Here is a 13,404-nt window from a genome sequence, read left to right on the forward strand (position 1 = left end):
AATGTAGGTGCTAGCACTTATACTGTTTCCAGGGCTGGTGTAAATGTTAGCACCCACTCTCTGCAAGTATGTGCAAAAATTAATGAACTTTGTAATCTATGCACATAAGTGCAGACTTTACCCATGCTCCGCCCAAACTCTGCCCCTGTGCAAACCCATGAAACTTATGTACTTTCAAGCTCATTGGTATTTTATAAGTGGCCACTTTAGTAATTGCCTAAAATATAGACATTTACGCACATTCTTAGCACCTACAACTAGGTGGTTCCATATAAAATTACCCCTATAGGAGTAGATTCAGTAAAGGATGCCATAAGTATGGTGCCTGGATACAGAGCGCTAAGCATGAATTCTATGCTTAGCGCTCTGTATCCAGGTAGCGGAACTACCATTATAGAATACTAGTTTAATTCTTCATTTTCGTGCTTAAGTGTAGGCTCGAGCATTTACACCAACCAAGGTCTGGTATATAAATGTTCGCACTTAAATACAGGCATGTAGGCGTGAACAGTTAACCTAAATGCTTGGCTTGCCCCTGACCAGCCCCTGCCCTTCCCTTGGCCATGTCCCCGTTGGAGTTGCTCGCTAGAGAAATTATGTGCATAGATCAGTTACACAACTTACTACTAGTTAGTACCTATTAGCACTTAAGGCCAATTATTGCTAATTATCAGCAATTAAATGTCAATTGGGTGCTAATTAACCAGTTAGTTTACATGCATAAATGATTCTGTTCTATAACTGTGCACCCAATTGTGCGTCTAACTTTGAGCATCATTTATAGAATGAGGGGAGTAATGTTTAACACAGGATTTAAAGCATGGTAGCAACTTTCTCCATGTGCCATGGATTTGTTAATGCACATTAAGTGCTCATTTAAACTTGTGTTAAATATTTAACACAGCTTAGTAACTATAATCCAGGTTACTCTGATATGCTCCCTTTAACCTGGGGTGCAAAAGTGCTTGTCTGGCCCATTGTATCTACAGAGGAGCTTTATGATAGTTTACAACTTAAATTCATGTAGATTAAGCAGCTATGATGAAATCACAATACTTCTTAAGCCCTAGAAGTGAATTTCCACCAACTATCTTCAAGCAGATGGTTTAACTGTAGTCACATTTAAATATGAAATGAAAAAACAAACTACATCAACTTTTCAATTCCATAAATTGACAAATATCACTAAAGTTGACAATTATTTATTGAGATTTTGAAACATTACAATTTCAAAACATAAAACTATCAAACAATTTTCACCATAATTAAACACAAAAGCTGAAGAAAATAAAAAAGAAGAAATTAAAGTAACATAGACCCCATCACTAGAAGAAAGAAGAATATCTACAGAAATAGAATTTCAAAACTAACAACTTATCCTTCTCTGCATAGAATATGTCAAAGAGAGTGGTACAAGAGGTAACAATATCTTAGGAACTTTCAAGGTAAGGGAGTCAAAAACTCCCTCAACCCCAGCCTCTACACGAGTATGACAAGGAACATAATAACATGAGGATATTTTATATCTTCAGATCTAGAAATACTAAACATCTCTTTAAAATATCTATTTAACAAAATATTAGCAGAAATTTTGTATGGGGGAAATTAAAAAATCTAAGATTTCTGGAATGAAGAGAATTCTCATGCCGCTCAACTCACAACTGGATCGAGAGACTGTCCTTGGTAGCTAATGAACCAGAAATCTGTAATGTCAAAACTTGAGGCTTTATATTTTGAAGCCATTTTTCCATCAAGGAAAATCTATTCTCCATTTCCTCCAACTGAACAGCTCTCTATTGGGAGAAAAGCCCCATCTGTTTCACTGTTCCATTAATAATGATTTCTGTCCTGGTCACCACAGGACTAATATCCACCACAGACACCTCTTCTAAGAGCCACAGTATGAGTTTAGGGAAAGGAGCAGAAGATTTAACAAATGTTCCAATCTCCCCACCAGCTGACCCCTTGGAGGTATTAGAGAAGTGCTAGGCATAAGAGGAGAGGTTCTCTCTAATGATCTAATGGAGGCTTGCTCTTGTGAATGATTTTGCCAAAGCAGAAACCTCCTAGTTAATTCCTGATGTCAAATGTCTATCCATGGGTCCTTGAAGAGAAGTGCTAGATGGAACAGCACCCTTAGTCTTATTTTATTTTCCCCATAACACACAAAGAAATGAAATATCAATATTCATGTTGCCTTGAAGAGAAGAAGTCTGGTGGTGGGAGGTGGCAACCTGTAAGTACAATGCGTGATCATTGACAATTGGAGTGAGTCACAGAAGTGGACACCACCAGTGACATCACTTTACTGTGTCCAGACCATCTCTAAAAGATGGCTCCATATGTGGCAAGTATACATAGGGAATGCCCAAAAAGGGCATCTAGGTCCCTTTGCAGCCTTTTAGAGCACCAATGGAGCAACAAGGGAGCCTGAGAAGAATAGGTTGTGGTTGAGATCTGCCTCTAAATATGTGAAATGGTAACATTTTTATATTTTTTTGAACCAATATTTCTGCTATGCTGACATTGGTAAGTCACCTTAGAATTTAACAGAGGCTCTACTTAGCTTAAGAAGGTGTTCTCATTGGGGTCCTTTTACAAAGTGGTGTTAAGCCCAACACAGGCTTACTGCACGCTATTCTGGGGCTACTGCTGGCCCAACGCAGATACCAGCAGTAGTTCCGGGTTGAGCGCATGCCATTTCCAGGGAAAAATGTAACAACCCCAGAAATGGTTAGCGTTGCAGTAATCGGGTTACTGTTGGGTTACCACAGGAGCTCTTACTGCCACTTCAATGGGTGGCGGAAAGTACTCCCTGCTGCATGGCCACATGGTAAGATTTATCTTACCATGTGGCCATTATTTTTTTTTTGGGGGGGGGGTGCTTTTTACCCTTTGTGATAAAAAGGGCCCTAGCGTGCAGGAAAAACAGCCCCCAACACTACGACAGAGCCCTTTTCCTCACAGCTTGGTAAAAGGACCCCATTGTTTCTTGCTCCTTCATGATTACTTATAAAGAATATTTTGCATCTAATATCAACATTTGTATTAGTAGTATGTTTCTTTTAGTGACAGAGAGCAAAACTATAATAATGCATGCAATGCACATTATTTGGGGCATGCATTCAGACCAGAGTGGCTTTATAAACTGGGAAAGGTACAGCTAATTGGCTCCCTTTCCCTTTCTTCTGTCTTTCTTTTTTTCTGGTGATCACAGCCTGATAAATGATCCAGAGAGCAAGTAAATGATAAATCACAAAACATGAATTGACTCTTTGGAAAACAGTAAATAAAAGACAAGAATTCTCTGAAGGTAGATATTACAGCAACATTGTAGTTGTATGCATTAACTGGATATATAAAGCAGAAATATTCAGCAGAGGAACAACACATCAACCACTAAGGCTGTGTATTTGTGAGCCTTTGTTTTATGCATTCCTTTCCCATGGTTCAATGTATTCCAAGCCGAGATGTGCAAAAATTTCTTGCTCATTTGTAGCTTTAAGAAATATCCTCTGCAAAGCAAAAAAGCAGAACAAATCAGCATGGTTGAAAAACAGTGATGACAATAAAGAAATTGCTTCCACTCTTGTTGGTCTTGAGAATAATATACAATAAGTCCTTATTATTTATATCAATTATTTTACATAATGGTAGGTAATTGATACTATTTTTATTCTTAATATTTGTTCATAGATTTTTGATCTCATTCCTAAATCTGCCCTTCACTCAATCTCAGTTAAAAGGTAAAGGTGGGGGGGGGGGGGGGGGGGGGAGGGACAATAAAAATACAGAATATGCTACAGGAGAGAAAGTGCTTAATAGTGAACACCAAGATGCAGAGTGTCTATTGTTGGAACTGCATGGCCTGTAAAAATTGGCCATTCTTTTAATTAAAAAAAAAATACAGACTATAGGATTAATCCAGTCCATTTACAATATTTAGCTAAAATATTAACATCTGACGATCTCAGAGTGCTTTAGAGGCAGATTTTATGAAGAACATGGAGAGAGGATTTCACACGTCTAAGTCAGGATATGGGGAATTCTCATACTATTTTACAAGAGGCTCTACCAAATATGTGAAGGGGCATTTTTGAAAGAAACATCAAAATCAGAATTTGGACGTTTTACAAAGACGTCCAAATTCCGAACAGGAAAGAAGGTCATTTTCAAAAAAGATGGACGTCTATCTTTTGTGTTCGAAAATACTATTGGGCTCGTTTTCGAAAGAGAAGGATGCCCATATTTCGACATAAATCAGAAGATGGGCATCTTTCTCACAGGGTCGTCCAAATCGGTATAATCGAAAGCCAAATTTGGACATCCCCAACTGCTTTCCATCGCAGGGACAACCAAAGTTCGAGGGGGCATATCTAAGGCATAGCGAAGGCCGGACTTGGGCATGCCTAACACTAGGAAGTCCTCGACCCATAATCGAAAGAAACAAAGACGTCCCTGACGAACACTTGGACGACTTTACCTGGTCGTGCTTTTCTTACGACCGAGGCACAAAAAGGTGGCCGAAATGACCAGATGACCACTGTGGAGAATCGGGGATAACCTCCCATTACTCCCCCAGTGGTCACTAAACCCCTTCCACCCTCAAAAAACATCTTTAAAAATATTGATGTCCAACCTCAATGCCATGCTCAGGACCATCACAGCAGTATGCAGGTCCCTGGAGCAGTTTTAGTGGGTGCAGTGCACTTCAGGCAGGCGGACCCAGGCCCATTCCCATCTCTACCTGTTACGTTTGTGGAGGAAACAGCGAGCCCTCCAAAACCCACCACAAACCCACTGTACCCACATCTAGGTGCCTAGTGGTGTACAGTTGTGGGTAGTGGGTTTTGGGGGGGGGGGTTTGGGGGTAAGGTAAGGGAGCTATATATCTGGGAGCAATTTATGAAGTACACTGCAGTGCCCCCTAGGGTGCCCGGTTGGTGTCCTGGCATGTCAGGGGGACCAGTTCACTACAAATGCTGGCTCCTTGGTTTCCATTATCGCCGAAAATCAGAAATGACCAAGTCTAGGGATGACCATCTCCAAGGATGACCAAATTTCAGGATTTGGGCGTCCCTGACCGTATTATCGAAACAAAAGATGGACGTCCATCTTGTTTCAAAAATATGGGTTTCCCCGCCCCTGGATGGGGACGTTTTGCGAGGATGTCCTCATCAAAACTTGGACGTCCCTTTTGAAAATGCCCCTCCATGTATGTCCTGTGATTGTAACGTAAATCTCAAAGTGCATCAGAAAGTCCACATGGGAGAGAAACCATTTGCATGTATAGAGTCTGGTAAAAGCTTTGGTCAGAAGGTAAACCTCACAATGCACCAGAAAATACACACAGGAGTGAAATCATTTACATGTCCTGAGTGTGGTAAAAGCTTTGGTTGGAAAGAAAGCCTCATATGGCATCAGAGAATCCACACAGGGAATGAACCATTTACATGCACTGAGGAGGTAAAAGCTTCAGTTGCATTGGGACAGGTAATTAGGGAATGTACACTCTTGCTATCAAGTATGGAAAAATAGCACTCTGGTATTTAGATATATGTAATGAGACCTCCTTTTCATTTATAAATCTGGATTCAAAGCCCAAATCTACTGATAAACAATAGACACAAGGCTCAGATGTTGTAAAAAAAAAAATAGAAAGCTTAGCATCAGAATAGTGGAAAAGTGACATCCCAGAAAAGCAATAGGGCATCCTTGGGCGCACTGCAGTGAACTTTATAAAATGCTCCCAGGTACACAACTCACCATTGCTCCTTTACCTTGTCTGCTGAGCCCCCCAAAACCCACCCAAAGCCCACTACCCACAACTGTACACCACTACCATAGTCCTTACAGGCGAAGGGAGAACCAATATGTGGGTACAATGGGTTTCTGGTGGGTTTTGGAGGGCTCACAGTTTGATCCACAAGTATAACAAGTAGAGGGAGGTAGAAGCCTGGGTCCACCTGTCTGCAGTGCACTGCACCACTATTAGACTACTCCAGGGACCTGCATGCTATTCTAATGGACCCGAGTATAACATCTGAGGCTGGCATAGAGGCTGGCAAGTAATATTTTAATCACATTATTTTGGGGTGGGAGGGGGCTAGTGTCCACTGGGGGAGTAAGGGGAGGTGATCCAGTGGTCATTTGGGGCACCTCTTGTGTGGAGTAGAGGAGTAGCCTAGTGGTTAGTGCAGTAGACTTTGAGGCTGGGGAAGTGGTTCAATTTCCACTGCAGCTATTTGCTATAAAAACAGTTACAGCTCAAAACATCTAAGTTTGTTCCATTATTGCTGAAAGACATCCATGTATTAGGAACTCCCAAGTTCCGCCTTGAACACGCCCCCTTGAGATCTGGACGTCCTTCTGACAGACTTCAGAGAAAGACGTCCAAAAAGAGGTTTTGATAATACTGATTTGGACCTTTCTGTGAGATAAACGTCTACATGCTGACATATCACTTTTTGGACGTCTATCTCTTTTGAAAATGAGCTTGAGAGCCTCTTGTAAAATAAGTGCAGGTCTGCATGTCAAAGCCACTCCATGTACAGAGGGAGCAGTGATTCTAGAAAGCTGCATATGAGGTACAAAAACAGAAATCACACCCTTTGGAAAGGACCCTGATCACCCGCATACTGCCACAGCATAGCTCTCCAAGCCTCATGGCAACATCCCTTCTATCCTCCAATTGTGGGTCACCAATGAACCCTCCCTCACCCTGATTGTAGCCCCCCTTATGGAATACAGCTGGTGGATTCCTTTCAAATGCTGGTCCCCCTTGGCTTCCCCTCCCAAATAGCCTCTCTATGCCATTCTCACCCCTCAATCCCCCCACATGTGAGCAAATGCCCACCACATTCTGCCCTCCCCCTGAGGCCTATACACTGCCCACCCATGTTACAAATTAACACAAACTAGTTCACTCCCCACCCAACCCCCGATCCCATCCTCAACCTTACTGGGGGTTCCTGGGGTGTAGTGGAGTGGGAGCAATACCCACTCGCTCCAGCTCTAATGCTTTGCTAGCTCAAAATGACCACTGAGACCTCTAGTAATAATATCATAGTATTAACACAGCATACTAGTGGCCACTTTGGGCCAGCAGAACATAACGGTAGGAGTGAGTGGGCGTAGTTTGGGGGGGGAGGAGAGAAGTGCCCCCCCCCAAATGGTTTGCCACCGCCTGCATTGCCAATCACCGATTCCGTTCAACCCCTCTCTTCCTCCCTCCCTCTGGCGCTGCAGTCTTCAATCTGTCTGTGCTCCTGGCAGCGTTAGCGATGTATATACGCTGCCTTCGCACTGCCCCAGAAGTCTTTTCACTGCAGTGTCCCTTGGTCCCACCTATGCGGGAACAGGAAGTTGAAGAGAAGGCTTACAGGGCAGACCGAAGGCAGCGTGTATACATCGCTAACACTGCTGGGAGCACAGAAAGATTGAAGACTGCTACGCCAGAGGATGGGGAGGGGATAACTATCCCAGTCCTCGAAGTGTGCTTGTGCTTGCTTGCACACGGGGGGGGGGGGGGCACAGCAGAGGGAAGGAGCAGGAGCTGGATGGGACTGGGAAGGGCGGTGAGCAGAGGGAAGGAGCAGAAGATGGATGGGCCTGGGAGGGGTGAGGGCAAGGCACAGCAGAGGAATGGAGCAGGAGATGGATGGGACTGGGAGTGGCAGTGAACAGAGGGAAGGAGCAGAAGATGGATGGGTCTGGCTGGGAAGAGTGGTGAGCAGAGGGAAGGAGCAGAAGATGAATGGGTCTGGGAGAGGTGGGACACAGCAGAGGGAAGGAGCAGGATGGGACTGGAAGGGGTGGTGAGCAGAGAGAAGGAGCAGGAGATGGATGGGACTGGGAGAGGTGGGGCACAGCAGAGGGAAGGAGCAGGAGATGGATGAGTCTTGGAGGCAAGGGAAGGAAGGAGAGACATGGATGAAGCTGGGACTGATAGGGTGATGAGATGCAGTGGAGGGCAGATGAGGGCAAAGGGGGTGAGTATAGAGTATGGGAATGGGAGACTAATGAAGTGGGTAAAAGATGAGGGAGGAATTTAGGAGACTGGGTAAGGGAGAGACAGAGGGGAATGAGAGTGCTGCAAAGGGAATGAGAGGGAGATGGTCAAAGCCAGTAGGTAGATGGATACTAAGGACAAAAGAGTGAGAGAAAAGTGTGTGAGGGGGGGGGGGGGGGGAACGTATTAGATTTTTTTAAAGGAAGTGGACAGGGAAGAGCTGATTCATAGAGAGGCTCATTTTCAAAGCACATAGTCTTAGAAAATTACATAGGTTCCTATCTGAAAATGAGCACCGTGGAGGGGCATAATCGAAAGGGACGTCCAAGTTTTGTTGAGGACATCCTCGTAAAACGTCCCAGTGGAGGGGTGGGGAAACCTGTATTATTGAAACAAGATGGACGTCCATCTTTTGTTTCGATAATATGGTCAGGGATGCCCAAATCTTGAAATTTAGGTCGTCCTTAGAGATGGTCGTCCCTAGACTTGGTCATTTCTGATTTTTGGCGATAATGGAAACCAAGCATGCCCATCTCATAAACGACCAAATGCAAGCCCTTTGGTTGTGGGAGGAGCCAGCATTTCTAGTGCACTGGTCCCCCTGACATGCCAGGACATCAACCGGGCACCCTAGGGGGCACTGCAGTGGACTTCATAAAATGTTCCCAGGGGCATAGCTCCCTTACCTTGTCTGCTGAGCCCCCCAAAAATCCACTACCCACAACTGTACACCACTACCATAGCCCTTATGGGTGAAAAGGGGGCACCTAGATGGGTTTGTGGTGGGTTTTGGAGGGCTCGCTGTTTCCTCCACAAACAGGTAGGGAGGGGGATGGGCCTGTGTCCACCTGCCTGAAGTGCACTGCACCCAGTAAAACTGTTCCAGGGACCTGCATACTGCTGTGATGGAGCTGAGTATGACATCTGAGACTGGCATAGAGGCTGACAAAAAATACTTTTAAAGATGTTTTTTGAGGGTGGGAGGGGGTTAGTGACCACTGGGGGAGTAAGGGGAAGTCATCCCCGATTCTCTCCAGTGGTCATCTTGTCATTTCAGCCACCTTTTTGTGCCTTGCCGATTTGGAAGACCCTGTGAGAAGGACGCCCATCTTCCGATTTGTGTCAAAAGATGGGCATCCTTCTCGTTCAAAAATGAGCCTGATAGTGTATTTTAGATTTTCAGAAGTCATTTAACAAAGTCCCTCATGAAAGACTTCCATTTTGTGGATTGCAAACTAAAAGACAGGAAATGAGAATATGACTAAATGGTCAGTTATCCACATGGAAAAGGGTCACTAGTGGAGTGCCCCAAGGGTCTCTATTGGGACCTGTGCTGTTTAGCATTCATAAATGACCTGGAGATCATTTTGGACAATATGCTGAAATTTTCAGCTTAGTGTGCTGCAGCTCCCAAGAGAGCAAATAGAATATTAGGCATTATTTGAAAAGGGAAAGAGAACAAAATTGAATATGTCATTATGCCTATGTATACAGTTAGGCTACTCAGGGACCTGCTTGCTACTCTAAGAGGAACGGCCATTATATCTGCAGCTGTCATAGAACCTGGTATGTACTGTCACTTTTACCTCTTAGGGGGTGAGAAGGGGTCAGTGACAACTGAGGGAAGGGGGGGTAATACCTTTATCCTTCCAATAGCCATCTGGTCAGTTTGGGCACCTTTTTGGTATTTTTTTTTTTTTACCCTGGACATTTTTACAATGCACCATTATTGCAGAAAAACATCCAAATCATAAGCCTGCCCTAGTCCCGCCCAAAACATTCATCCAATGCCTCTTGAAATTTAGATGACCTGCATAAAAACATCTTAAAAATTAGTTCCGAAAATAGCATTTTGGACGTTTTTGCAAAAAAAAAAAAAAAAACCCAAAATGGCCATCTGCCACTTTGTGCTTTTTTTTTTTTTTAGACGTTTTTCTTTTTCGACAGTGAACCCCTAAGCATGTATTTCCAGGTTAGCACTTAGGTTGATCATTGACATTTATGTGTGAATGTAACATGCATAAATGTGTGTCCAGTTTAAAGAATTTAGAGAGGAGTAGCTTAATGGTTAGTGCAGCAGCCTGAGAACCTGGGGAACTGGGTTTAATTCCCACTGCAGCTCCTTGTGACCCTGGGCAAGTCACTTAACCCTCCATTGCCCCAGGTACAAAATAAGTGCCTACACATATAATATGTAAACCACTTTGATTGTGACTACAGAAAGGCAGTATATCACATCCCATCACCATTCCCTTAGAATTGCCCTTCTTATGTCCATCAGAATACATGTAATTTATGCCTCATTATCTTTACACAAACACTAAACAGGGGAAGTGGTTATTATTTAGCTAAATATATTTGTTTTGAAATTGATTGTTCATAAACAATCATTAATGCAGATTCATTCATCAAGGAGCTAGCAAGAAATGACTGGAAATAAAAACCTGTATTCCCAAGTTGTACTAAGAGGCAACCAGTTTCTGACCTGTACATTTTAGCAATGAACCATAAAATATGTCTGTATAATTAATAAGTTTTCAGTGCAGCTGAAAATGTTGCTAAACCTTTCAAGCTGAACTCTCATACTATAACAGAACAAACTATAGCACAGTTAATAACATCATTGCTTGTTTTACTGCATTGATTAAATAATACAAAGCAGAATACAATGGTTTGGTTCTTTGGGGAATTTGATGGTATGAATTCCTTGTTTTTTTGAAAGTGAAAATATGAAAAATAGGTTCTAAGAAAACATACTGAAACAAAAATGCATTTTCTTTTCCCTTTCACAGTTTTTTTCTGATTTTACCCATCACCCATTGAGGGCTGTCTTTTACTTTCCACCATCTTAAACACACACATGCAGGGGCATTTTCAATATGACGTCTAAGTTCGACTTTGGACGTTTTGCTCAAAATGTCCAGAATCCAAATAGCAACTATAGTGATTTTTGAAACAGCAAAGCATCTATCCATTTTTTTTAATGGCCACTTGCTAGATGTTTGTGTTCTCTGTGTGTTTATCTTTTTGGTCCATTAAAAAAAAACACCTCCATGTGAAAAATGAACAAAATCAAGCCATTGGTATGTAGGAGGAGCCAGCGTTCTTAGTAGACTGGTCACACAGACATCCCAGCAAAGTAGTGGGGCACCCTAAGAGGCACTGCATTGGACGTCACATAAAAGCTCCCAGGTACACATCTCACCATGGCTCCCTTATATTGTATAGTGAGCCCTCCAAAACCCACCAAAAACCTACTATACCCAACTGTGCACCACTACAATAGCCCTGATACACAATTGTGGAATGCACTACCAAAAGCTATGAAAACAACGTATGACCATCTTAATTTCCGGAAATCACTAAAGACCTACCTGTTCAAAAAAGCATGCCCCACCAACCCAACTTAAGTGCCTAAAACCCCTGCAACACAACGTAACCAAACCTCGTAATAAACACTATATATCTCTCCTTCTCGACTATTCTCAATTGTGTCTGTAACTATGAAACTACTATACTATAACATCACTCTGTATTTGTTTCTCTACCGGAGTTGGCGAACGCCTTCACGGTGCTATGTAAGCCACATTGAGCCTGCAAATATGTGGGAAAATGTGGGATACAAATGTAATAAATAAATAAATAAATATCATTTTAAATTCAAAAATATAAGATGATAGTATTAGAAAAACAAGAAAAAGTAGTACTGTATTAGATGATGTGATAAAACTACTTAATTCAACAATTCTCTCTGCATTTTTGGACCTTGATAAAGACACTAAGAATAGTTAAAAGTGCCAAAGCAGATGATTCAAAGACATTAAGGAGAATAATAAAAGCAGTACATCCTATCTATGTTACCATACTTCACGCAATTCCTTAGGCTGTAATCTTAAGTCAAAGAGCTCTTTCTTAGAGGCTGATGTACTAACCTGTGCTGTTGTTTACAATTGTTAGTAACAGGTGTTATAAGCTGCTCTAACATACCTGACATCAATTACACCAGCTATTGATGATTTCAGTGAGTGTGATTTACCTATCAGAAACAGAAACAGGTTACTTCCTGTTCCGGGGCAGAGGGAGGGAGCTGCAGCGAACGAGAGAATTTAGCGTAGCGATTCGAACTCGCAGCCGACAGGCGCGCACCGCGGCACCCCCCTAGCGGCGTGCACCTGGGGGGGGCGTATCGGCGATCCGCCCCGGGTGTCGTCGATGCTAGGAACGCCACTGACAAAGACACAGAAATGCCTTTTTCAAAGGGGACAGATACCAAGATTCAAAACCTTTCTTAAAAAGTACTTGCCCCTATAACTCCCCAGGATAGGTACAGCAACTGCAGAAATAAGGAAAACCTGTTATGGCCCCAGAAAGGGAATGGCTCTCAGCCTGTAAAACCTGCCTGGAAGGTATCAGTCCTCAGGGAGGAGTCGGTTTTAGAACAAGCTCAATTCTCCTGGGTAACTAAGCAATATGATAAATTATTTATTTATTTTACTACACTTTCTAAGTCTTGGCAGCTTACGACAGTCTATCCATATTAGTTTTTTTTAAACATAATAAACGACATTAAAACACAAATTTAACATACTGAAGTCTTAAAAATTAGAATGATCTGCTGCCTCCATATTAAAATTGCTTAGCTCTCCATGTTAAATTACAATTTGTGAGTATAATATGGAGCCAAAGAGAGGCTAGGAAGGGAAGAAACTACCCATTGCTTCCTGGGAAAATACTGACAGAGAGAAAGGAGCCTGAACCATGGCTGAGGGAACAAATTCTTGAGCTGATAGAATTCCTTGAGGAAGGGGAGCAGGAGCCTGGCGGTAGTTCCCACCCCCAGCACATGCCATTTCCGGTGCTACAAAAAATGTCTGTTTTTGTAGCACTGTTGCCTACCAGTTGGTAATCGGGCAGCATGAGTTACTGCTGGGTTGGCGCAAGAACCCTTACCCAGGGCCGTGCTGATGCAGTAAGCGAGGTAAGCGCAGCAGGGGGGCGCCACTGCCCTGCCGTCCGTCTGCTCACTTGCAAAATCTTTCACCTGACCTTGTAATTCTCCTATCTCCGCTGCCCTCCCCTTTTCATGCAAAGGAGCAGTATTAATTGAGGCAGGCACGCTCTTCAAGTTACGTGAGAATACAACCAGATTGCTATTTATGCTTCAGTTTGGGCTAGCTCCTCAGTCAGGGTGAGTTTCAGAGCTTGAAACAGCATTCAAATTAAAGAGAACCTGAAATTTTAAAAGTGCTAAAAATAAGTTTTAAAAGTATTTGCCTTAAATCTAATTGCAGAATTCAGGTGCTGGGAGTCTGTACTTGGTTGTCATATGCTCAGATTTGTTTAAATCATATGCAAATTAGTCCGGTGTTTTTCACTAAACATTCCCATGAGTG

At 42.8% G+C, this 13,404-nt stretch overlaps 1 protein-coding gene across 1 annotated transcript in view; it reads right to left on the reverse strand.

Annotated features, from left to right (window-relative positions):
- Window positions 1-2,891: 2,891 nt before the first annotated feature.
- Window positions 2,892-13,404, reverse strand: part of DNTT (DNA nucleotidylexotransferase) — a 343,242-nt gene continuing 332,729 nt past the window's right edge. Inside the window, exon 11 of the mRNA XM_030204811.1 lies at window positions 2,892-3,515. Within this exon, the coding sequence (XP_030060671.1) occupies window positions 3,429-3,515 (87 nt within the window). The 3' untranslated portion in view covers window positions 2,892-3,428. The remainder of the gene's footprint in view (window positions 3,516-13,404) is intronic.

The sequence above is a fragment of the Microcaecilia unicolor genome, chromosome 5 (genome assembly GCF_901765095.1).
Source record: "Microcaecilia unicolor chromosome 5, aMicUni1.1, whole genome shotgun sequence".
Classification (NCBI taxonomy): domain Eukaryota; kingdom Metazoa; phylum Chordata; class Amphibia; order Gymnophiona; family Siphonopidae; genus Microcaecilia; species Microcaecilia unicolor.